Source organism: Scyliorhinus torazame, chromosome 1 (assembly GCF_047496885.1).
Source record: "Scyliorhinus torazame isolate Kashiwa2021f chromosome 1, sScyTor2.1, whole genome shotgun sequence".
Lineage (NCBI taxonomy): Eukaryota > Metazoa > Chordata > Chondrichthyes > Carcharhiniformes > Scyliorhinidae > Scyliorhinus > Scyliorhinus torazame.
This window is the reverse complement of record NC_092707.1, coordinates 53,799,152-53,826,353: the sequence shown is the minus strand read 5'-3', so window position 1 is coordinate 53,826,353 and position 27,202 is coordinate 53,799,152. Positions and strand designations below refer to the sequence as shown.

The 27,202-nt window shown below is 43.3% G+C and overlaps 1 protein-coding gene across 1 annotated transcript in view; it reads right to left on the bottom strand.

The window, feature by feature from the left end:
* The window catches only part of LOC140406342 (ataxin-2-like), a 195,925-nt gene that overhangs the window by 54,393 nt on the left and 114,330 nt on the right, over window positions 1-27,202 (bottom strand). Inside the window, 3 exon segments of the mRNA XM_072494465.1 lie at window positions 16-192; window positions 13,409-13,618; window positions 18,777-18,955. Of these exon segments, the coding sequence (XP_072350566.1) occupies window positions 16-192; window positions 13,409-13,618; window positions 18,777-18,955 (566 nt within the window).

Genomic DNA, 27,202 nt, shown 5'->3' with positions numbered 1-27,202 from the left:
CTTAAATAGGTTTACCTCCACTAACTACAGATGACCAAGTCCCTCCTGAAGGATTGTTTCGTGCTATAGGCGTAGAAATCTCTCCAGATACATTGTGAGATATGAAATCTGAACCTGAAGACATGCCAGTTCGACCAGAGGGACCTCTATGTCGAGGATGGCGTTGTGCCTTCGGAGACATTCGTGGTGGACCTTGATGACAAAACAAAATCTAAAAAGTATTAGCACACGGCAAATGGCACACAAAACAAAGACTGATTATCTCCAAATTTAGGTTATAGAGTGAGTGTCTGAATACCTTGGCAGTGATGTGGTCTATAATTAATGTACTTAGAGGATAGTGTATTACTGCAGTTCATAAGAAATGGCCACTTTTTGCCCTGTACATGGGGATTAACCATACATCTATCAATTATACAAGAGATTCAGAATTGGAGGTGAAAATTTTTAATTCAATAGAATTAAAAGCTCCGTGAGCTTTTAATTAATTGGTTAATTAATGAAATTCTTTACTCTTACGAGTTGTAGGCAATTTTTTTCTGTTCACTATCAACTTTCTTCATTGAGCATTCAGCATAACGATTGCATTCTAGACAATTTTTAACTATAAATTTTGGACATCAATTTTTAATCCAATCAATACCAGACTGACAATAATAAACACTTCTAAGGTGTTAGAAAATGCAAATTCTGGACTCTGCATCCATAAAACGATGAAAAAGGTTTTATCATCTTTTTACTTAAAGCTCAGGACACTGTACCTCTGTTGTGCTGAACTGGAAGAAATACATGTACAAGGACAGATTACAAATCAAGGAAACTGGGATAAATGAAATTTTAATGATTAATTCATGTTACAAAGTTAGGAAACTGCTGCCTAGTGCTGTGAATTGTCAATCTGAATCATTCAAGACAGCCAAATTCCTAATTCATGGAATTATTTAGAAAATACAGCACAAAAGGAGGCCGCTCAGCCCATCTGCTCAATGTCAGTGTCTAATCAGCGGTTCCCAACCAATTTTTAATGTCACAGCACATTCTAATACAATAAAAATGGAGGCCCACCACCTCTCTCTTCAGCTGAACAGCCCTCCAGTAAAAACCTTTTATCTCAAAAACCTCCTAAAACCAAGTCAAGCCTCCATCTAATACAATGAAAGCCTTTTCACCAGTTGCATGCCAAATGCAATATATTTTATTGAAAATGTACACAATTTAAGTGTTTCCTATTAAAGATTTCAACTGTTTTCAGTTTAGTCTGCATTTCTCAATGTCAAAGTTTATAAATGAAGGAACTAATGTGAGCAGCATCTAACGGACAATAGTGAGGTACCTGGGCCTCCTCCTGTGAGCAGATTTTAATGATCTCTGAGGAAGAGATGACAGGGCAATTCATAAGTTTTGCTCCACTGACAGGCGCTACCTCCAATAAACCAGTGTTGAGATAGCCAACTTACAGATAGGTTGTGGGAAATGATAAGAGTACTACTATAGTGTAATCTGAAATAGGTGGATATTCTTGTCCTGCAATCAACCAGAACGTGGCCAGAGGCAGCTCTGCAAACATCAGTTTCAAAACATCAGTATGATCCATCCTGAGCTCTGTAAATTCATCTTGTTCTTTTAATGTCAACTTCTTTAATGATTCAAAAGAAAGTGAACTAAATGGATTATGTACCCAATAAAGTCTTCCATACTCGTGGCTGGGAAGAAACATTTGAACCTCTCTTGCAATGTTTCAAGACGTATGAAACGAGATTGAGTATGGTTTTGTCAGCAGGATTCATTGATGCCAATTTGAGCATCTCAATTGGCCCACTTGCCACTTTCTCCTGCCAGTTTTGATTTGAAGCCTTGATGTTTATCTGTGGCAGTCAGAATGTTATTCTTTATGCTCCAGTTTATCATTCAGCTCATTCAGATGGCCAAATAAATCTGAAAGATATGCAAACTTAGCACACCAAGCGTCACATATTAAATCTTTGTGTGGCAATTTATGCAGCGCCAAAAACTCTTTCAGCATATTACAGAGCTGAAACACAGGAGAGGAACTTCCCCCAAGTCAGTCTTGCACTTCTGTGAGCATGTGTAATCACCGGTACTCAGGTCCCATCCCTTCACAGAAAATTGTAAACAAGCTTCCTCCCACAGTCCAAAGATGTGCAGGCTGGGTGGATTGGGCATGCTAAATTGTCCCTTAAGTGTCCAAAGGATTAGGTGGGGTTACTGGTTACGGGGAGGGAACGCTGATCCTAGGTAGGGTGCTCTTTCAGAGCATCGGTGAAGACTTGATGGACCGAATGGCCTTCTTCTGCACTGTAGGGATTCTATGATAAGCGTGATTTCTAAGGACATAATTTCAGATATTTCCGCTGGTCTAATACTACAGGAAGTGCAGATGGCATAGTTCACGGTTCAAGGGCTTCACGGTGCAGGATACAGTGGCTGAAATGGATGTGAGGATTCTGCTCTTTCACCTTATTCACAGATCCTTTGGCATTTCCGATCAAGGAAGTGCTCTGTCAATGTAGATGCTATTGTATTTGGTCCAGTTAAGATCGTTTTCCTCCAGATAAGGAGCTACGACAGAAAACGATGACTGGGCAATTATTTGCAAAAGAAGAAATTCTCAGATAGAATGTCCATCAAGAATCCCCATCAACATACCTGACATTGGCTGCTAGCATATCTGTGGGGTCATCAATCTTCAGGGCAGATTTTCCACTCATTTCTAATGTCTCTTGAAGCATCTGTTCAATATCAGCTGGCATTTTGTGAATACACCATTTGAATGCAGAAAGAGGAATTTGTTGATTTCTTTGGCGACACCAGCTCCCATACTTTTCCATGCTGGCAGAATTAGGGTTTCAGCGAATGTGCTTCAATTTCATTACAAACAACCACCAGGGCCGACCACGGGCGGCACAGTGGTTAGCACTGCTGCCTCACATCTCCAGGGTCCCAGGTTCAATTCCGGCCTTGGGTCACTGTCTGTGTGGAGTTTGCACTTTCTCCCTGTGTCTGTGTGGGTTTCCTCCGGGTGCTCCAGTTTCCTCCCAGTCCAAAGATGTGCAGGTTAGGTGGATTAACCATGCTAAATTGCTCCTTTGTGTCCAAAAGGTTAGATGGGGTTACTGGGTTATGGGACAGGGTGGAAACCTGGGCTTAAGTAGGGTGCTCATTCCAAGGGCCGGTGCAGACCCGATGGGCCGAATGGCCACTTTCTGCACTGTAAATTGTTTGGTTCTACCAGATAACTCACCTGTGCAATATCTGCACACTCCATCGTTGATTTTGCTTTACATGTTATTCTCTCAGGAGCTTGATGTACTTTCTTATCCTTGGAGTGTGAATGGTGTTTTGTAATCAAATGGTACTTCAACTTACCATTGCAGCATTTGAGAGCTTCCTCATGCAAATTAGGAAATCTGGGACAGGGCAAAAGACAGTCCACGAAAATCCAAAGTTGTCACTGCACTGTGTGTACGAACCTCGATTTATTCTTCTCAGGTTCTGTTGATTCGGTCACATCTGAATCAGAGCGGGATTCTTCTTTTCAGGAACCTAACCATGGCAAACTGTGGTCAAACACACCACGCTACACAATAAATGCCCTTAAGCATCAACTCTTCAGCTGGGCTTAGCAAGACACTACTGTTCCGAAAGGTGTACCCTTGCCTCAACACCCTGCAGCACAGAGTTACCAACCTCTGATTTCCTTTTCAGATCTTTGGAGCTACTTTTGTGGGCGCTTCGACTACCAAGGCTTCTCCCAAGCCAAACTTTACTCAACAGCTGCGGGATTGGAGCCTATAATATAATAATCGCTTATTGTCGCAAGTAGGCTTCAATTAAGTTACTGTGAAAAGCCCCTAGTCGCCACATTCCGGCACCTGTTCAGGGACGCTGGTACGGGAATTGAACCCGTGCTGCTGGCATTGTTCTGCATTCCAAACCAGCTGTTTAGCCCACTGTGCTAAACCAGCCCTTTTTACTCCTTTTCTTAACTTTAATGGTTCCTGTTCCTTATTACTGTCTTCTTCCCTTACTTGGAACTTCATTTTTTTAAAACTTCATCCTGTCCTCATTTTTTAAAAAAACTTCTTTCCGCTTCCCTGGATTTTTGCGCCCTTGAGGTTTCACTTTTTGTGCAGACGGACAGGACAGATTATCCAGGTGACTCATACATGGACCTAATTTATAAATCAAGCTACGTAGATTAAAAGAGCCATCATTCTTACCTTGTATGTTTGTAAACAATAATATTCATTCTGTGCTAATATAATATAGTTATTTGATAATGCTTCTGAGAAGCGCCTTAGGATATTTTACTATGTTAAAGGTGCCATATAAATGCAAGTTGTTGGTGTAGTCTGTAAATCAGAGACCACTTTAGTAATAGCACAAAATGCTTTTAAGTGTTCTTTGATAGACATACAACTGCAAAGACAATGCAATTTTGAACAAAAAGATGAAAATCTGATATTTACAAAATATGAATTGCTAGTTTTCCCCCCACTGAATCTTGATCATTTTCATTAAGAGGCTAATTCAATGGCTAAGAAGTCTGTTTTATAGAATTGTGAAGGTCTCAAGTGCAATCCTCATTGAGCTAGTATTGATGCAGATCTTGGGAGTCAAAAGATTTGATTTTGAAGCTAAAAGTTAATGAATTTTAAAAATCTATCTGATGCCTGAACTAGCTTCTGCAGCCATAGAGATAAGTAATTGAAGGTGGAGGCTTGGTTGGAATTCTGGGAACTGTCTGTGGGATTTTTCCAGAATGTTTTTGGGTTGGCACTAAAAGCACTCAGGTTGGTGGGTCTAAACCCTGAATTGAGCAGGCAGAAAAAGAGTCTCAGCACTGAAAAGCAAGTGTAAACTAGAAGCAAAACAGCTATCAAAAGTCAGGGATATTTTTGATGTGCAGGAGCTAAGCAAGAACGTGAAGAAGCCCAAGTTTGAGCTGAGAAATCCACAGTGGTGAAGTTTAGAAGACAAATTGGAGGATCGCTTTTTCAAAAGTTAAGAGAAAGAGCCCATCAATTTTCATACCTCAATAGTAAGGAGAAATCAAAGTGAATTTCTGAGGGCTGTGGCAAACCAGGGGAAGTGAATGAAGCTTGATAAATAGCCCTTGGGGGGGGGGGGGGGGGAGAAAGAGAGAGAGAGAGAGAGAGAGAGAGAGAGAGGGAGAGAGAGAGAGAGAAGAGAGAGAGAGTCACAAGGTAAAAAGGAGGTTCTGTTGAAATTTGTAGTCCAAAATATCTGTGATGTTTGATGTATAAAGTATAAGTATGTACCCAGGAGTGTTTATTTACTGGTGTTGTGCTTTACTTGTTTCCTGTATAGTAAAATTAATTTGTTTAAAACTGTGTAACCCTTTGATGGAATTTATTTCAGTTGATCAGTGATGTTTGAATCCGTCTTTAAACGCAGCCAGTCTCTAACGGGAGTAACTCTGTCAAGTTCAAAACATTAAATGCCTCAAAGAATGAAATGAAAATGAATGAAAATCGCTTACTGTCACAAGTAGGCTTCAAATGAAGTTACTGTGAAAAGCCCCTAGTCGCCCCATTCCAGCGCCTGTTCGGGGAGGCTGTTAGGGGAATCAACTTCAGGAAGGACAGAGCATTTAGCCACACCATCACACGGTGCAGGCATTGCAACTGATGTATATTTAAAACACAATGTAATTATAGCAAGTCTCAGGCTATTAAGTTTCATATAATTCATATGCATTTTAGTTGGCAAAATAAATTAAACTGGAGTTAAGACTGTGGTCCTCCTCAGGCTTTAGCTTGATTTGAGCACTCTGCTTACTGTCTGACTTTAATCATGACATATAAAGCATTTGTCATATGCAATTTGGAGGCTTTGAAACATTTTGCAATCATGTTTAGCATTATATCTCGATTCTTTCCCAAAGTCACATGTTTAGCATTATATCCCAATTCTTTTCCAAAGTCACAACATAAAATTGAAAGTACAGTAATTCAGCAAAACATCTCACTAATATATTTAATAGTCAAATGGAATTTAATCAGGATAAGTGTGAGGTGATGCATTTGGGCAGGGCAAACAAGGCAATGGAATACATGATGAACAACAGCACCCTGGGAAACACCGAGGACCAGAGGAACTTTGCTGTGCATGTACACCAGTCCCTTAAAGTAGCAGGGCAGGTGGAAAAGTGGTTAGGAAGACCCCCACCATCAATACTTCCCTTTATTAGTCCAGGCATAGAGTTTAAGAGCAGGAATGTTAAGCTGGAACTGTATAGAACGTTGGATAGAGTATTGTGTGGACATTATAGGAGGGATGTGATAGCACCGGAAAGGGTGTAGAGGAGATTTACTAAGGTGCTTCCTGGGCTGGAGAGTTTTAATTATGTAGAGAGATTGCATAGACTTGGGTTGCTTTCCTTGGAGCAGAGACAACTGAGGGGGTGTTGACTGAAATGTATAAAATAATGAGGGGCACAGAGTGGACGTGAAGAAACATTTCCCCTTGGTGGAGGGAGCAATGACCTCAGAGGGCCATATTTGGGAGGGGATGAGGGGAAAAGGTTTTCATCCAGAGAGTGGCGGGAGTCTGGAACTCACTGCCTGAAAGGGTGGAGGAGGCTGAGACCCTCATAACAATTATTTAGTATTTAGATGTGCACTTCTAAATACCAAAGCGTACAAGATTATGCACCCAAGTGCTGGAAAATGGGATGAGAATAGTTAGATGGTTGTTTTTGACTGGCACAGATGTGATGGGCCGAAGGGCCTTTTCTGTGCTGTAGACCTCTATGACTCTAGTTTGCCTTGATGAAGGTGGGAAGCTACATTCCCTATTCAGTCCAATACTATGCTTCCCAGCAAATGTTACTTAGCAGTGATTCAGACGAGGAAACCTTGACTGATTCTCCCCCACCATCTAGTTGAGTGACATTACAGTATCCACAACCAATACATGGGGATATTAGTTTTTTTTTAAAACATGCAACGATAGTTTTAAATTATTTAGAATATATACCACAATATTTACTCTTCAGAAACCTGCTGAAAAATCATTTCTATTGTTTCGGAGGTTTTAATTTTTAATTTTTTTTTTTTTTTACAAAGTATAAATGTCAACTTTTGTTATACATACCCACAACCCTGTATCTGCAAGTTACTCTTCTTTCTTACTGTTGGCAAATTAATCACCTTCAAATGTTTATCATCGCTCAAAATATTAACCATCATTAAATACTGTAGGCATTAACCTTCTGAAAGTAATTTGCTTCAATAAACATTTCTCACATGAAAATGCGTCAACGGCCACAAACATGCAGTGAAGCTGTCCTAACAAATTGACCCCTCAAGCAGCCACATAGCAATGCCTCAAGAAATTAACTTTACACATAAAAGCACAGTTTCACACAATAAAACATCAAGGAGTGCATGGAAGACAGTTTTAGCTCAAAGGTGGCAATATGGTCCACATCCCTATAAAATTACAACCAAGGTAACATACACATAATCCAGAGGATGTGACCTAGCCTCACTGTCTGATTTGATCAGATATGAAACTAGACCTGTTGTGGTCATCTATTAAGTTAACGAGTTTGCACATTCTCTGTGTCGGCGTGGGTCTCACCCCCACAATCCAAAGATGCGCAGGGCAGGTGAATTGGCCACGCTAAATTGCCCCTTAATTGGAAAATACATAGACATAGAATTTACAGTGCAGAAGGAGGCCATTCGGCCCATCGAGTCTGCACCAGCTCTTGGAAAGAGCACCCTACCCAAGAGATTTAGGTGCACTAAATTTATAGGAATGAATGGATGTTGCAGGTTCCGGGGTTTAGGTGTTTTAGTAAGCTCAGAGAAGGAGGCAAAAGAGAGGGAGGTGTGGCGCTGCTAGTCAAGAGCAGTATTACGGTGGCGGAGAGGATGCTAGATGGGGACTCTTCTTCCGAGGTAGTATTGGCTGAAGTTAGAAACAGGAAAGGAGAGGTCACCCTGTTGGGAGTTTTTTATAGGCCTCCTAATAGTTCTAGGGATGTAGAGGAAAGGATGGCGAAGATGATTCTGGATATGAGCGAAAGTAACAGGGTAGTTATTATGGGAGACTTTAACTTTCCAAATATTGACTGGAAAAGATATAGTTCGAGTACAATAGATGGGTCGTTTTTTGTACAGTGTGTGCAGGAGGGTTTCCTGAAACAATATGTTGACAGGCCAACAAGAGGCGAGGCCACGTTGGATTTGGTTTTGGGTAATGAACCAGGCCAGGTGTTGGATTTGGAGGTAGGAGAGCACTTTGGGGACAGTGACCACAATTCGGTGACGTTTACGTTAATGATGGAAAGGGATAAGTATACACCGCAGGGCAAGAGTTATAGCTGGGGGAAGGGCAATTATGATGCCATTAGACGTGACTTGGGGGGGATAAGGTGGAGAAGTAGGCTGCAAGTGTTGGGCACACTGGATAAGTGGGGCTTGTTCAAGGATCAGCTACTGCGTGTTCTTGATAAGTATGTACCGGTCAGACAGGGAGGAAGGCGTCGAGCGAGGGAACCGTGGTTTACCAAGGAAGTGGAATCTCTTGTAAAGAGGAAGAAGAAGGCCTATGTGAAGATGAAGTGTGAAGTTTCGGTTGGGGCGATGGATAGTTACAAGGTAGCGAGGAAGGATCTAAAGAGAGAGCTAAGACGAGCAAGGAGGGGACATGAGAAGTATTTGGCAGGAAGGATCAAGGAAAACCCAAAAGCTTTCTATAGGTATGTCAGGAATAAGCGAATGACTAGGGAAAGAGTAGGACCAGTCAAGGACAGGGATGGGAAATTGTGTGTGGAGTCTGAAGAGATAGGCGAGATACTAAATGAATATTTTTCGTCAGTATTCACTCAGGAAAAAGATAATGTTGTGGAGGAGAATGCTGAGCCCCAGGCTAATAGAATAGATGGCATTGAGGTACGTAGGGAAGAGGTGTTGGCAATTCTGGACAGGCTTAAAATAGATAAGTCCCCGGGACCTGATGGGATTTATCCTAGGATTCTATGGGAGGCCAGGGAAGAGATTGCTGGACCTTTGGCTTTGATTTTTATGTCATCATTGGCTACAGGAATAGTGCCAGAGGACTGGAGGACAGCAAATGTGGTCCCTTTGTTCAAAAAGGGGAGCAGAGACAACCCCGGCAACTATAGACCGGTGAGCCTCACGTCTGTAGTGGGTAAAGTCTTGGAGGGGATTATAAGGGACAAGATTTATAATCATCTAGATAGGAATAATATGATCAGGGATAGTCAGCATGGCTTTGTGAAGGGTAGGTCATGCCTCACAAACCTTATTGAGTTCTTTGAGAAGGTGACTGAACAGGTAGACGAGGGTAGAGCAGTTGATGTGGTGTATATGGATTTCAGCAAAGCGTTTGATAAGGTTCCCCACGGTAGGCTATTGCAAAAAATACGGAGGCTGGGGATTGAGGGTGATTTAGAGATGTGGATCAGAAATTGGCTAGCTGAAAGAAGACAGAGGGTGGTGGTTGATGGGAAATGTTCAGAATGGAGTACAGTCACAAGTGGAGTACCACAAGGATCTGTTCTGGGGCCGTTGCTGTTTGTCATTTTTATCAATGACCTAGAGGAAGGCGCAGAAGGGTGGGTGAGTAAATTTGCAGACGATACTAAAGTCAGTGGTGTTGTCGATAGTGTGGAAGGATGTAGCAGGTTACAGAGGGATATAGATAAGCTGCAGAGCTGGGCTGAGAGGTGGCAAATGGAGTTTAATGTAGAGAAGTGTGAGGTGATTCACTTTGGAAGGAATAACAGGAATGCGGAATATTTGGCTAATGGTAAAGTTCTTGAAAGTGTGGCTGAGCAGAGGGATCTAGGTGTCCATGTACATAGATCCCTGAAAGTTGCCACCCAGGTTGATAGGGTTGTGAAGAAGGCCTATGGAGTGTTGGCCTTTATTGGTAGAGGGATTGAGTTCCGGAGTCGGGAGGTCATGTTGCAGCTGTACAGAACTCTGGTCCGGCCGCATTTGGAGTATTGCGTACAGTTCTGGTCACCGCATTATAGGAAGGACGTGGAGGCTTTGGAGCGGGTGCAGAGGAGATTTACCAGGATGTTGCCTGGTATGGAGGGAAAATCTTATGAGGAAAGGCTGACGGACTTGAGGTTGTTTTCGTTGGAGAGAAGAAGGTTAAGAGGAGACTTAATAGAGGCATACAAAATGATCAGGGGGTTGGATAGGGTGGACAGTGAGAGCCTTCTCCCGCGGATGGATATGGCTGGCACGAGGGGACATAACTTTAAACTGAGGGGTAATAGATATAGGACAGAGGTCAGAGGTAGGTTCTTTACGCAAAGAGTAGTGAGGCCGTGGAATGCCCTACCTGCTACAGTAGTGAACTCGCCAACATTGAGGGCATTTAAAAGTTTATTGGATAAACATATGGATGATAATGGCATAGTGTAGGTTAGATGGCTTTTGTTTCGGTGCAACATCGTGGGCCGAAGGGCCTGTACTGCGCTGTATTGTTCTATGTTCTATATGTTCTATATCTTTAAAAATCTATTCAGTTAACATCCCCAGTAAAAACAAAGAATGTTGAAAATACTCAGCAGGTCAAGCAGCACCTGTACAGATTTTCCAGCCCCGCATGGCAGGTCCTGCAGATGCTGTGAGTCAACCACATGTCCACTGAAAAAATCACTACCATTGTTTCACGTTAATAAGCATTAATTAGAACTGAAACATTTACTCTGTTTCTCGCTCGACAGTTGCTGCTATCCTGCTGAGTATTTCCAGAATTTTGTGTTTTTACTTTATTTCCAGTATTCATGCTATTTTGCTTTTGATTTGTGTTTGAGTTAACATCCTCATCTCGGAGGAAATGCTCAGAATTGAACAGTGAAGGTTCCCTTTAAGTGATTAATTCAAATTTCCTACATAACAGTCAAGAGTGCTTAATTTAATTCATTGCATAAAACACGAGGAGAATCAACAAGAAAGATGCTAACGAAATGCAAATTATTTAGATTCTTAACATTTTTATTCCCTGCAATATCTAAATAATGGCTAATTCTATTAAAAAATCCCTAAGGCAACACACATTTAAAAAGTTTTTAAAATCGTACACGATTGTGGATTTTCCATGTAGGAGTCTATTATGCCATTAAGATCTCAGATCACGGGGATTTCTCGGGGTACAAGCTCAACATGGGGAAGAGCGAGCTGTTCACCCAGGGGACCAGGAGAGGGGGATTGGCGAGCTCCCATTAAAAAGGGCAGAGAGGAGCTTCGGGTATTTGGGGGTCAAGGTGGCCAGGAGCTGGGGGGCCTTGCACAGACTTAATTTCACAAGGCTGGTGGCGCAAACGGAGGAGGAGTTCAAGAGGTGGGACGCGTTGCCGCTGTCCTTGGTGGGTAGGGGGCAGTCAGTCAAAATGACGGTGCTCCCAAGGTTTTTGTTCCTGTTCCACTGCCTCCCCGTGTTTATCCCAAAGGCCTTTTTTAGATGGGTCAACAGGAGTATAATGGGGTTTGTGTGGGCGCGAGGGACTCCGAGGGTGAGAAGGGCATTCCTGGTGCGGAGTAGAGATAGGGGGGGCTGGCGCTGCCCAACCTCTGTGGGTACTACTGGGCCGCCAATGCGACGATGGTGCGCACGCGGACGGGGAGGGGGCTGCATGGAAGAGGTTGGAGACGGCGTCTTGTGTGGGTACGAGCGCCGCTGCAGTTCCCTCCAAGGAGGTATACCACGAGCCCGGTGGTGGCAGCTGCCCTCAAAATCTGGGGGCAGCGGAGGCGGCACAGGGGGGAAGCTGGGGCCTCGGTGTGGACCCCAATACGGGGGAACCACCGGTTCGTCCCAGGGAGAACAGATGGAGGGTTTTCGGGGTGGCACAGCGCAGGGATACGAAGGTTGGGGGACCGGTTTGTGGACGGGACGTTGGCGAGCCTGGGTGAGCTGGAGGAGACATACGGGCTCCCCCCCGGGGAACACCTTCAGGTACTTACAGGTAAGGGCATTTGCCAGGCGGCAGGTTGTGGAATTCCCGTGGCTGCTGCCACACACAGTACAGGACAGGGTGCTCTCGGGGGGGGTGGGTTGGAGTGGGGAAGATCTCGGAATCTTACCAGGTGATGCAGGAGGAGGAGGAGGAGGCCTCGGTGGTGGAGGTGAAAGGCAAGTGGGAGGAGAGTTGGGAGAGGAGATTGAGGAAGGGACGTGGGCAGATGCCCTAGGGAGGGTGAACTCTTCCTCATCGTGCGCGAGGCTCAGCCTCATACAGTTTAAAGTGCTGCACAGGGCATACATGACCGAGACAAGGATGAGCCGGTTTTTTGGGGGTGAGGACAGGTGTGTTAGGTGCTCAGGGAGCCCAGCAAATCTCACCCATATGTTCTGGGCGTGCCCAGCGCTGGAGGAATTTTGGAAGGGCGTAGCGAGGACAGTGTCGAGGGTGGTAGGATCCAGGGTCAAACCGGGCTGGGGGCTCACAATATTTGGGGTCGCAGAGGAGCCGGGAGTGCAGGAGGCAAAAGAGGCCGGTATTCTGGCCTTTGCGTCCCTGGTAGCCCGGCAAAGGATTCTTCTTCAGTGGAAGGATGCGAGGCCCCCCAAGCGTGGAATCCTGGATCAACAATATGGCGGGGTTTATTAAGTTGGAGAGGGAGAAATTCGCCTTGAGAGCGTCGGTACAAGGATTCTTTAGGCGGTGGCAACCGTTCTTGGACTTCCTGGCAGAAGGGTAGACATTGGTCAATGGCAGCAGCAACTGGGGGGTTTACTTTACTTTATTCTATTTTTGTTTTCGTTATTTACACTGGAGGGTCTGAGGGGGTGTATATACCTGTTGTGTTAAGTCGGGGTGTCAATGTTAATTTATTTATGTACAGGGGGAGGGGGGTATGGAGGGTTGTTTTTCTGGACTGTGTTTTGTACTTAACCCTGTTGGGTTCCTTTTTCATTTTGTTATTGATATTTTATGAAAACCTTAATAAAAATTATTTGTAATAAAAAAGATCTCGGATCACTTGCAGTTGTGACATTCTTCCACCCACAGTACATCCCGACCTTGCCAACAAACTAACTTGCATGTGATATAAATGATAATGTCTCAGATTTGGTGCCACAAAAATATTCCTACTTGAACAGAAGAATCCCTTTGTATTTCATTTACTTTTTCAAGTCACTTTCTGTAGCAACATGCACCTTTGATCATCGCACAATAGCTTGAATATACAATAACAAAACTATGAATTTAAGGAAAGCTGGTTATGGACAATGTAATGGCAAGGCAGAAGGATTAAATTTGTTTAGTTTTCAAACGTCATACATGTTGCAGATTAAGAAACAAAAGCACAGCTGTAATATAACAAAGAAATTAAACAAACATATATGGACAGACTAACTGTGGTACCTTCTGAAGACATGCGTTTAGGCATAGTAGAGACAGGAGCTGGAGAACCATGAGCAGAGGGGTGAGACGGAGGCCTTGAAGGCCCTGAAGGGGGCCTGGAGGGCGGCCTGGTAGGAGTGGCTGCCCGAGGTGGAAGAGAGTTGGGAGCTGACGGATAGCGAGAAGGTGGGCGAGAGGAAGGAGATGGGCAAGGCGATGGCCAGGCAACACCTGACAGAACAAATGATATGAAGTAAAGTAAAAACTAAAGAAAAATATGGGAATACAAGTAACAAAAAAATGACAAATTAAATACACTTTGCAAGACAGTAAATAAATTTGAACTAAGATTTTCACAAGCTACATTTCAAAACACTATGCATAATTTAAAAAGATAAAAGCAATATGTATAGTGTATTGGCACAAGGAAAGAAAAGTAATATCCAACATCTCGTAAAACTTTGGCTTTTACCGTGGCATTTCAGGAGTTAAAACCAGTATTTTGTATTTTATTGTTAAAGGGAAGAAAGAAGAGTTTGGAAAGCAAGCACTTCTGATGTGCATCAAGACTCAGATTTGGATACCTAATAAATTGGTCATAATCTGATTGTGCTTCTTGCTCTGAGGCACTTTCAATAAATGGTTCTCCACCAACCATAGTGTTAAAATATGTACCATAAGTTTCAGAAATACAATATTGTGGCGCAAAATTGTCACTGTAATCAGCCATGTAAAAAAATAAATCTGTTTCTTAATTAGCAGAGATGTTTATAACTTTGGTAAGTCGTGCAGGAATTTGGGGAATAATGGAAAAATAGTCTTTATAGATGGGTATTGAAGTTTATTGATGCTATGTTTATTCTATTGACTGAGAAAAGCAGAATAAAACAAAATGTTTACTTTGTGTAAGTTGCAAGGCTGATGAATCTACATTTTTATTTTGCTAAAAAGGAATACTTAGAAGCTACAAAAAAGTGAAGGGAGATGAATAAACTACTCTCAGTCAACAGTTTTGGTGAATTTCTGAGCTCATCAGGGTCAAGAATGCCAACAGTAAGAATAGACCACCTCAATTCAGGTTAATGCACATGATGGTTTAATATAACCAATGGCAAGGAAAAACTGCATCTTCTCAATATACCCATTTTTCAACTGCAGGAGTCCACAATCTTTTTTTCTATTTCCCATCTTCGTCATCTTTGTGGAACACAAATAAATTGGAAAAATTCTAAATTATGCTTTGCTGTGGGCTTATAGCCAATGGGAACAGGTTCAAAAACTGTCAACAGCACAAGATTCTTTCAGGCGAATGTTTTTTCCCCCATCTGTTCAGCCTAATGGTTGAAATGTGGTTCCGAGATGAAATGATGATGAGTTTACCTACTGTGGCACACAATATCCTCTTACTAGATGAAGATCACTAGAATGAATCTATTGATGTGTTTATTATTGAATAAAATGATTCTTACCCTGGGGGTGGAACCCTAAAGTCAATGTGGTATTTATAAAATAGATTTGGATAATTGTTGTAAATATTAGAATAGAAACTTAGGATTTAACTTACCAATAGCAAATTTAAAATTCACAAAAATGGTGTTTTTATAAAAGACAAACAATTGAAATCTAAAAATACACACTTCAATTTCATTGAAGAGCCACCCGTGGTTCAAACCCTTCTAGAGTCTGAGAAACCAAGTCTAATAAAAAGCTAATTTTTAAAGGAAAATTTACCTGCTCTTAATATTCAGATGCTGTGCTACAATTCACACTGATCTTCATGTCAAATAGAAACAGCTGCGGTTAAATGTAGGTTTGGCATTTTGGTGTACTAGAAAATTGTACGGCAAATGCCCTTGGCAATACAAATGAAAAGATTGCAACTTTTGGTATGCATGTGAAACAACTCCTGAATGCTAAATTATCCAAACAGTTGGTATTGAAATATTTTGCAGCACGTTACATCTGTGTGCCGTATAATAACATACATTTAATAGAGAAGTCGTGTTCTTACCCCAAAGTCAAAAGCCAAAACCCCGTTGTGCTTCACAATTACATTAAATAGGTATATAAAGCAGCTTTATGCAAAGGAAAGAATGGAAGGACAAACTCACATTTAAGAAAATGAACTTTAAGACTAATATTTGAAAACAAACATGCTTAACGTTAAATATTAGGATATAAAAAACTCAAACTAAGAAACCTGGAGAACGTTTGCAAACATAGAGCACCATAATATGTCAATCTGAGGACTTCCGGGTGCGGCTATGCAGAGCTAGGTCGCATGTTCGGTAGCTCCCGCTTGGAACGGACTTTTGGGCTCTTTACAGGGCCCCCACGGCATTGGTTTGACATTTCCCGGTGTGGGAAGAAGACTGCAACATTCCCCCGACAGTGTCCCCCAGGAATGGTATGTCTCTTGGTTACCAGACCCGGCAGAAACAGTAAAAGATTTGGCTGTAACTGCAGGATAAACAGAACCTCTTCCAGCATGCAGGCGGGGGAAGGGCAAGCTTAAAGCTGCAAGCTGACTTGAGGGCCTTTATTAAAGGTGAATTCTAGCAGCAGAGGGAACAACTGCGAAAAGATCTACCAAGGCCACTGAAGAAGCGGGCTTCTGGTGGTGGCCATGGAGGAGTAGGTCGTGCATTCGGCAGCTCCCGTCTGGAACAGACTCTCAGACAGTTTTCAGAAGTTTCCACAGACATTTTGGGGCAGATTGGTGAAGCGAACACTGCCAAAAGGATTCCCTCTCGAGACTTCCGGTTGTGGCTATGCGGAGCTAAGTCGCACATTCGGCGGCTCCTGCAAAAACTGACTTTTGGGCTCTTTTCAGGGCCCCCAAGGGCACTTTTTCGACGTTTCCTGGTGTGGGAAGGAGTTAATAATAGCTCCCCATAGGTACATGGCTTTAACTATGAGTGGGGCGACAAAAAAGGTGGTGGTGGAACGGAAGAAGGGAGGGAAGGAGGACAAAATGGCGGCGGGCGGAGACCAGGCAGCGTGGAGGCAGTGGGCGGAGGAGCAACAGGAGAGTATCCAGCGCTGCCTCAGAGATTAAAATGGGCCTGCTAGAACCGATGAAGGCTTCTATTCATAAGCTGCTGGAGACACAGACGGCCCAGGGGGTGGCGATCCGAGAGGCTCGACAAAAGATCTCTGACAATGAGGACGAGATCTTAGGCCTGGCGGTAAAGGTGGAGGCGCCCCACAAGAAATGGCAGGAGCGGTTCGAGGAGATGGAGAATCGGTCGAGGCGGAAGAATCTGCGAATTCTGGGCCTCCCGGAGGGGCCGGGCATGGGGGCCTATGTGGTCACCATGTTGAACTCGCTGATGGGAGCAGGGTCCTTCCAGGGGCCCCTGGAGCTGGAAGGGGCCAATAGAGTGTTGGCGAGGAGGCCCAAGGCTAACGAGCCTCTGCGGGCGGTGCTGGTGCGGTTCCATCGATTCGTCGATCGGGAGTGTGTGCTCAGGTGGGCCAAGAAGGAGAGGAGCAGCAGGTGGGAGAACGCGGAGGTTCGGATATACAAGGACTGGAGTGCGGAGGTGGCGAAGAGGAGGGCCGGGTACAATCGAGTGAAGGCGGAGCTGCACAGGAAGGGGGTGAAGTTTGGCATGTTGCAGCCGGCACGACTGTGGGTTACCTACAAGGACCGGCACCATTATTTTGAGTCTCCGGAGGAGGCGTGGGCCTTTGTTCAGGCCGAGAAGCTGGACACAGACTGAGGGTCGGGATGGGCGATTGGGGACTGCGGTGGACATGTTATGCCTATTTTTGGTTCGGGGGGGGGGGGGGGCCTTTGCATTGTTTTGGGTTTATTTTTCTCTGTGTTTTTCTCTTTCGGGTTGGGGAGGGTGGCTGGGGCTGGTTGGGCACTGTTTTGGTTGGTGGCGGGGGCTGGTAGGTGGAGTGCGCGGGCTTTTCACCCGCACCGAAGACTGGGGGCGGGGCCGGGGCGGGGAAGCGAGGATTGTTTCCCGCGCTTAGAACGGAGGGGGGAGGGGGAGAGCCTGTGGATGGGAAGCGGGAGAGGAGGGTGTGCCACACAATGGGAGGAGTCAAAGGGGAGGCAGGAGTGGCCGGGGTCAGCAGGAGTCAGCTGACTTGCAGAAGTGCAATGGGGGAGTAAAACAGCTAGGATGGGTGGTCTGGGTAGCCGGGGGGGGGGGGGGGGGGGGGGGGGGGGGGGGGGGGGGGGTCGAGTTGCTGCTGCTCAGGTTAAGGAGGAGCTGGAGCGAGTGGGGGGGGGGGGGGGAATCGAGACGGGGGTATGCCGCTGTGGGGAACGGGCCGGGTGTGGGGTGCGGGCGCGTGGCTGGCCGAGGAGGGGTCATGGCTAGTCGGCGGGGGGGTAGCCCCCTGATCCGGCTGATAACCTGGAATGTAAGGAGACTGAATGGGCCGGTTAAGCGGGCCCGTGTGTTCACGCATCTGAAGGGGCTCAAGGCGGATGAGGTTATGCTCCAGGAGACACACCTGAAGGTGGCAGACCAGTTAAGACTGAGGAAAGGGTGGGTACGTCAGGTATTTCATTCGGGGCTAGATGCCAAAAATCAAGGGGTGGCGATCTTGGTGGGAAAGAAGGTGTCATTCGAGGCGTCGAGCATTGTGGCAGATAATGGCGGTAGGTACATAATGGTAAGTGGCAAGTTGCAGAGAGAGAGAGGGTGGTGCTGGTCAATGTGTATGCTCCGAACTGGGACGATGCGGGTTTTATGCGGCGTATGTTGGGTCGGATCCCAGACTTGGAAGTGGGGGGCCTGATAATGGGGGGAGACTTTAACATGATGTTGGATCCGGCTCTGGATTGCTCCAGGTCTCGGACGGGTAGGAAGCCGGCGGCGGCTAGAGTGTTGAGGGGATTTATGGACCTTAATGTCAATCTTTTATCAAAAATGTATATTTACCAAAGAGTCTTCTGCTCATCTTATGTATCTAGAAATCTCTCTGGCACCATAGATGGGATGTTAGGTGCAAACAATGAAAGGTGCTTATGTGGAGCTGGATTGAACCACCAAGTGAAAAGTAAAAAAAGCCTCTTTTTCTTGAGACTGATTCAGATTTAAACATGCCCAAATCAGTATCCAAATTACATAATGTACTATATGAAAAGTGCAACGTTTAAAGAGTGCATAATTGTCACTGCAAACAGAGTTGAGGGCCAAGGTACATCAATTTGTTTTCAATAAATTCAGTACATACTGCAATGGCCATTTTAAAGGATACAGGATGTCTAACTGAACTAGGTGTAAAAGGAAAATTTATAAACGCGGACAACATTTTAACTCCACTCACTGTTGAACTACTGAAACTTTAGATTGTATTGACCACTTGCACAACTCACATATTTGATAGTTGTCTCATTCTTAAATTAAATATAAACACTTGCCTCCATTAACAACTCTTTGATCTGCTCCAGAATTAGGACTATAATCCGGTGTATGAGATCCTGCCCGGGAAGGTTGTGGGCCTGAAGCAGACTGTCCAATCCTTGGTGAATGTTGTCGTGTATTTCCCCAAGACATTCCATCCCTATTCCTTTGCCCTGGTGGAATGTACTTATTCTCTCTATATTAAAAAAAACACATTCATTTTATCTTTCGATCAATTCACAAATACTGCAACTGAAGAGCGATATCCACAGGCACCAAATGCATGCTTAGTGATTATTGAAGTGAGTGCGCGCAGTGGTTATTCGATCATTGGAGCAATTCAGAAAAGACAAGTTGTGTTTTCATCCAATATTTGCAAAATTGCACTTTCAACAAAGTCTGTTGAACAGCAAACAAGATCCTGAATGGTTACCTTCCTGCCAAATTGCAAAAAAATTGTAGCATTCTTAATTGCTGTTCAGGCTACAAGGCATTCATAGAATCATAGAATCCCTACAGTGCAGGAGGCCATTTGGCCCATCGAGTCTGTACCGACCAGTCAAAATTCCACCCAATCGAGGCCCAATCCCCCACCCTATTCCTGCAACCCCACCCCGAGGGGCAATTTAGCATGACCAAGCCAACTAACTTGCATACCTTTAGACTGTGGGAGGAAACCGGAGCACCCGCAGACAGGGGGAGAATGTGCAAACTCCACACGGAGTCACCCAAGGCTAGAATTGAACCAGTGTCCTGTATTTTATGGCATAATTAAGTACTCCTAGAATTGCTTCTTCAGAGCTTGTTGAATTTATATTCATTGTTGTAATAAATTTTTAATTTGCTGGTTATTCATAGAATTTACAGCGCAGAAGGAGGCCATTCAGCCCACTGGAGTCTGTATTGGCCCTTGGAAAGAGCACCGAACTTAAGCCCACGCCTCCACCCTATCCCCATAACCCAGTAACCCCACGTAATCTTTTGGACACTAAGGGGCAATTTAGCATGGCCAATCCACCTAACCTGCACATCTTTGGACTGTTGGAGAAAACCTCAGCACCCAGAGGAAACCCACGCAGATACGGGGAGAAAGTGAAAACTCCACACAGACAATTATCTGAGGCCAGAATTGAACCTGGGTCTCTGGGGCTGTGAGGTAGCAGTAAAGGCAAGTAATTTTTTCATACAAAAAAATTAAAAGTTGGATTCCCATAATTAACAATTGTGACAGAACCTTTTGCCTGAACAAATACCATTAAGGTGGCTGATCGTCTACCTGCGAGTTATTGCCTGTGACTCACCAGAAAAAAAGAAGCCATGTTGCAGTGTCGGAAATGTCACACCTCATTACTTCTGAACACCTGGGAGCTCCATGCCCAACTACAGAGGGAGCTACATGAAAGACAATGACCCCTCAAATATTTCCTTTAACCCACAATGGCAGGGATGTTAACAATCCTGATGACCATGCCAAATTTGACACACTGGATAAACATCCTTAGTTGAAGACCTTGTGGAGGTGTTACAGTCACATGATCCAAGACTCTGGCTTGTTGAACAAGTTAGTACTGTCTTCTTGAGCTGCAGCCATACTATCCGACCAGCAGGCCTGACAGATGGAGCTCTGACCAGGTTGGACACCTGGTCCCATCTACCCTGGATGTTCTGCACCATTGTCTACAAAAACGGACTCATGTGCCCATTTCATCTTGTGAACACCACCAAAAAAGTGTCTTGTACAACACTGGCTTTCAGCCTGCTGGACTCCATGAAGGAGTTCCTCGGTGGACTTCGATTTTGGACTCTGGACCTCATGTGAACCAATTTTCTCTATGGTCCCTGACTGCAAAATATTTTCTCTATCCCCTCTCTTTACTGTAGGCATGCGAAAGGAGATGTTGCGAACAGTCCTTTTCATGATTTTGAATGTGTGCAGTAAGCTAGTCTTTATAAGTTCCTCCTACTTTGAGTGCGCTGTGTGGGTTATCAGTATCTCAAGTCTTTTCACGGAAGGACAGTTTCCCATCTTGGGCAATATATATTGGGCAAGCACTGAAGTCTTCCAAAACCAAGTGCCTAAGATTCCACAGTACTTTGTGGTTTAACCAATATTCACAAAGTACTCTACCTATAATATATAATTAACATATACAAGATTATATCACGGATGGATGAGTATTCAGTGCACAAAGTCATACTCCACAAGCCAACCTACTAGAAAGTCTTCTTTCAGTTGGAAATTCACTTAAAAGGCATTTTCTTATTTTTTTCTTGAGTACAATTTCTGAGTACAAGGGGCTGGTTTAGCACAGGGCTAAATAGCTGGCTTTTAAAGCAGACCAAGGCAGGCCAGCAGCACGGTTCAATTCCTGTTCCAGCCTCCCCGAGCAGGCGCCGGAATGTGGCGACTAGGGGCTTTTCACAGTGACTTAATTTTGAAGCCTACTTGTGACAATAAGCGATTTTCATTTCATTTCATTTCCCCTTATATTCATTCATCAGATGATTTAATCAATTTATCTGGGTTAGGTTCTGTTTTTTTAAACTTTAGTTCAACTCTTGCTTCATGCAATTTAGGTCATAGTCACAATTTTCTTGGTGTTCGCCTATTTTCAAGTGGCTGACTTGTCCTTGCTACTGAAAGCTAGGTCCAGCAAGAGGATCCTTCTTCTGCGAGTCATGCATATTTTAAATGAAATCTTTATACAATAAGAGAGGAAACACCATTTATTAAAATACTCCTGGCAGGCTTTACTGGTGTTGCTTCTGGTGGCCTTGTAGTACCATGTTTTGGTACATCAAAGTGCATTCTCCTAGCCCTTTCACAAAGACCGACAAAGTGAGGCAGGCAAGCCTACAGAGCCCAACTTACTCAGCCTATCATAGGACAACCCTCTCACCCAAAGAACCAATATATGAATCTTCACTATGTTACCATCGTTCCTGGGATTGAGAGCAAAGCTGCATGCACTACTCCAGTTGTGCTCTTAGCAAAGCCCTGTATAATGTAGTAACATTTCTGTATTCTTTTACTCCAATGGCCAATATGCCATTTACTTTCTTAACTGCTCGTTGCACCTGCATGCTGTATTTTGTACAAGTGTACCTAAGCATCTCTGAAATCGGAAATGTAAACGTTTCACACCTTTTAAAGTATTTGCTGCTTTTCAATTCTTACTACCAAAGAGAATATCCTCAGACTCACACCCCCCCGCCCGCGCCACACACACACACACACACACATTGTACTCATCTACCACCTTGTCGCCAACTTACTCAACCAGTCTATGTACAGTATTGAATTGTAAATGTAAGAAGTAGTAAGTGATCTGTTGGTATCCAATAATTGTATAATTTCAGAGTGCATAACGTCTGGATGGAATTTCTACGCATCAGGTGTAAACTGAAGGTGCAAAGTTGAATGAATATTTATTCCCCAATTTTCTAGTCATAGATGATGAAATGTCAAGATGTAATATTTAAATATGATTAGGAGTAAACTCTACTGATTTTCATAGTGAGTGAGCATTGATGTTATTGAGGATCACTCCCAATATAACTGAACAAGGACTAACTTGGTCACTAAAGAAGGGAGGCAGTAGTCTAATTTGTGGTTAGTATTTTGATGACAATTGTTGAATTTAATAATGTGCCTGAGTAACACCATACAACTGAGTATTAACGCCATGCAGAAATTTAAGATTTTCACCTTTTTGTGACAAACATTCTTTTAGCTTGTGCTGGCAGGTGTAAGTTATTCTTCCCTGCAAACTGTACAAGAGCCTTCCACATTTAGCAGTCCGGTATTATTTTTGGTACAATTGATCTAGTTGTACATTCATTAACAAATGTGTATTTTAAATAATGTATTGGTTGATTGGAGTGAGTTATCTAGTTACTTGGCTGTACAATATGTAATGTAATTTGTTTCAGTAATTCTGCAAATTGTGACTCAGGTTCTCCTTACAAGAATAGGTATTTGTGGAAGGATTTTTTGAAAAGTGATCACAGCTCGAGTGTTAAATACATTTATCTATCTATTGGGGAGTTATTTCTCTGTCAAGAAAAACTTAATGTGCAGCATCAGTAACTTAATGGTTCAACATGTTTGCTCATTAGTAGAGAGTAAGCAAATTGGAAATCCCACTGTGAAACTACATATTGCTGATCAGGTGATAGACCATAAGACATAGGAGTGGAAGGAAGGCCATTCGGCCCATCGAGTCCACTCCACCATTCAATCATGGCTGATTTCAACTCCATTTACCCGCTCTCTCTCCATAGCCCTTAATTCCTTGAGAAATCAAGAATTTATCAACTATAAGACCTTTATAAGATAGATCACCTTTATTTAGATTTCTTCAGTGAATTTTAGTTTTTCATTTAAATAAATCTCCAGATTAAATTTATAGGGATTAACTTTCCAAACTAGCGATAGATGCTCATGAAAAACATAATTAAAAATTTAGGATTCACAATACTTAACTTTTCTACATTATTACCGTTCAGCCATTTCCTTGTTTTTGGTTATCCCCCACCAAGCAAAGATTTATATCCAATGCTTTCAAAAGTAAAATTTTGCTAGTGTTCCAATTGATGGGTTTCTACTTTTTCCTATAGCGAGAATAGGGAAGGGTTTTGTAGCTTGTGTACTTTTGTAAGGGCCACGAAGAATCCAGCACGAGTTTTAAGGATACAAAATAATAACGTTTATTTACTATAACAATATATACATAGCAGTAACTTCCCTTGCTACCTTCTCCTTCCTGCTGGTTCCTGAACTGGCCAGCTTATTTATACTAGGAGTTTCTCCGCCCCCCTCATTGGGGAAGTTCATACTCCCATAGGATTGTGGGATAGTCATTAGTCCCCAGCCAATCGTAAGTAGGCAAGTTTATAACATGTACTTTCCTTTAAAATTAAAATATTTTAAACACCCACCTCAATGCATACAAGCTGCAATATATCTTTTATTTCCGCTGAGATTGAGTTTCAATAAGTGACAACTCATTTGCCTATATATAGTTAACATTCCTATGTATTAACCTCAACTATTCTTCTGCTCAGCATTCAGTTTTTCAAAAGTTGGTTTCTCTTAACATATTTACTGAATCTGTTTTAAAATATTTGCCAGTGCTTTAAATGCTACCTTTTATTACACTCCTGTGATTGTCAGCATGACTACCATTAGTTTGTATAAATGCAAATTGCGATTACCAGGTTAGGAGAATGGAAGATGGCAGGCCAGGAGTGAGCAGAATTGCTGCTTAAAATTAAATTTTTGTTGAAACTATATGGGTACAGTCATAATGCATATGACTTTTGTGTAGTTTTTTTTGGAGCAATGTTTCCGGATACATAATGACAAGTCACATTGGAATAGCACCAGCTGGTTTGCAGAAGTATGCAGCTTTACCTAGTGTGAGTTGCTGCCTTCAGAAAATTGCACGGGGGAACAGTTAGTGTAATTAATCCATAGCTTGAATTAAGTTTCATTGAACCACAAACACCACTAAATTTTGTGGATGTTGCCTGGACCATAATTGACAATTTTCAATGCAGCCACATATATCCATTTTGTTGTGCACGAGCTTATGAGGGCATGTTTTTATGTGAAGTACTGTAATAAATGCTGCTTTACAAATGATACCCCCGCCCCACAATTCATTTTTAAAAAAAAGACATGCACATGGATCTGTAGCATCAATTTTCTCAATGGAAGTAGGTGGACAACCAGTTTGTTTGTTTTAGGTGGTGTTGAGAACAATATTTGTTAAAACGTTGATTTTTAATGCGTCCTTGGAATAGAACCAAAGGAACCTTAACATCCATACTGAGCTGCAACAGGTTGTCCCCTTTAATTCCAGACTGAAAGATAAAAGACTTATTCCATTGAGCTTATCAATTCTCTAGGAAAAGAACCTATATCTCGAATGGTTTTTTTAAAAATGTGGATGATTTACCAAAATGTATTTGTCTTTCCTGAGATTAACAGGTGAGTTGAGTTTTGATCCTTGAAATGTTGGTGGGAATTGTGCTATCGTATAACATAAAGTTGAAAATACATATGGCCCTCGGTATGGTCCCCGATCCGGGAGAACCATTGGTTCGTCCCAGGAAGGATGGACGGGGGGGTTTCGGAGCTGGCATCAGGCAGGGATCAGAAGGATGGGGGACCAGTTTATAGACGGGACGTTTGTGAGCCTGGGGGCGCTGGAGGAGAAGTTTGGGTTACCCCCGGGAAATGCGTTCAGGTATATGCAAGTGAGGGCGTTTGTGAGGCGGCAGGTGAGGGGATTCCTGTTGCTCCCGGCACAGGGGATTTAGGACAGGGTGATTTCGGGTGTATGGGTCGGAGAAGGCAAGGTTTCGGCGATATATCAGGAGATAAAAGAAAAGGGGGAGGCTTCGGTAGAGGAGCTGAAGGGCAAGTGGGAGGAGGAGTTGGGGGAAGAGATTGAAGAGGGTATGTGGGCTGATGCCCTGAGTAGGGTTAATTCCTCTTCCTCATGTGCCAGGCTCAGCCTGATACAGTTTAAGGTTATTCACAGAGCGCATATGACAGGGGCGAGGCTGGTGGATTCTTTGGGATGGAGGACAAATGTGGGAGGTGCTCGGGAAGCCCGGCGAATCACACCCACATGTTCTGGTAGTGCCCGGCACTGGATGGGTTCTGGAGGGGTTTCGCGAAGACTATGTCCAAGGTGGTGAAAGTCCAGGTCAAGCCAAGTTGGGGCTGGCATTATTTGGGGTGGCGGACGAGCCGGGAGTGCAGGAGGCGAAAGAGGCCAGTATTCTGGCCTTTGCGTCCCTGGTAGCCCGGCGGAGGATCTTGCTCATGTGGAAGGACGTGAAGCCCCCCAGTGTGGAAGCCTGGATAAATGACATGGCAGGGTTCATTAAGCTGGAGAGGATAAAGTTTGCCTTGAGAGGGTCTGCGCAGGGGTTCTTCAGGCGGTGGCAACCGTCCCTAGACTATCTCGCGGAGCATTAGAATGAGGTCGGTCAGCAGCAGCAGCAACCCAAGGAGTGGGGGGGGGTTTCCTAGGGGTACTTGTAAAAAAGCATATGGGAGGGTTAATATGTGCGTGAGAAACCCATTGTACAAGTTCTGTATTATGTTTGATTGATATGTTTATGTTCTGTTCTGTTCTTTTCTCTTTCTCTTTTCTGTTACGGGGGGGGGGTTAATTGGTTGAAAATTTTTGTTGGAAAAACTTTGAATAGACATATTTTTTAAAAAAAAGAAAATACATATGGCTGTTGAAACTAGAACACATTGGAAGTATACAGAAAGCAAGAATAAAGCGTTGCGTTTCCTCTAAAATGCCAACAATTGTGACCTTTTCTGATTCTAGTTTATCATATTAAATCTTGACGGATAAGTTAGATGAGGAAGTTGAGGTTTTATAATCCTGCTGTCTGTTTAAGATGGAGAATAAATATTGAGTTCAAGTGGCGTATTAAGTAGAAAATAATAGATTTGCCTAGAAAATATTTTTTTCAGCTTCTAAATTGGTTTGTGTCTCAAAATAACATGTTGGATACAGTTGCTGTGTTGGCTATTTGAAAATCTTGCAAAACGATTGTATTTGAATAGGTCTTCATTTAATGATCCGGGAATGGAAGAAAGCATGTTTCTGTGAATGGATGTGTGTCATCTTGTCTGAATAATGCCTGCTTGCATTTGAACTGTTCAATTCAAATTTTAGTCTTTTAGAACCAATAGTGTAACTTTATGTATTCCTACTCATTCCCTTAGAAAACACTTGCATTTTATATTTATCAGGAAATCCCCAAGGACTGTATATTTGCTGTTCCTACTTGGGTTGATGTATCAGCCGTTTTGCACATAGCATCTTGTATGCAATTATATGAAGAATGATGAGTTTAATCTATTCTTGATATTGATAGTTGATGAAAGATTCTCGGCCAGGGCACTGAAAGTTCATTTATAATAGTTCCATGGCATTTTTAACTAGAATAAGCATATGGGCTACAATTTAATATTGCATTGGATGGCATCCCCTCCTACAATGCATCACTCACTACTATATTGGCCTGTTGGCTAGATATTGGCTCAACTCCATCTTTCTGAAATGGTCAGATAAATATGTTTTCAGTCAGTGGGATAATTGGTGACTTACTTCAGTGGTAGGGAAATTACTGGAGAGAATTCTTCGAGACAGGATCTACTCCCATTTGGAAGCAAATGGACGTATTAGTGAGAGGCAGCATGGTTTTGTGATGGGGAGGTCGTGTCTCACTAACTTGATAGAGTTTTTCGAGGAGGTCTCAAAGATGATTGATGCAGGTAGGGCAGTGGATGTTGTCTATATGGACTTCAGTAAGGCCTTTGACAAGGTCCCTCATGGTAGTACAAAAGGTGAAGTCACACGGGATCAGGGGTGAGCTGGCAAGGTGGATACAGAACTGGCTAGCT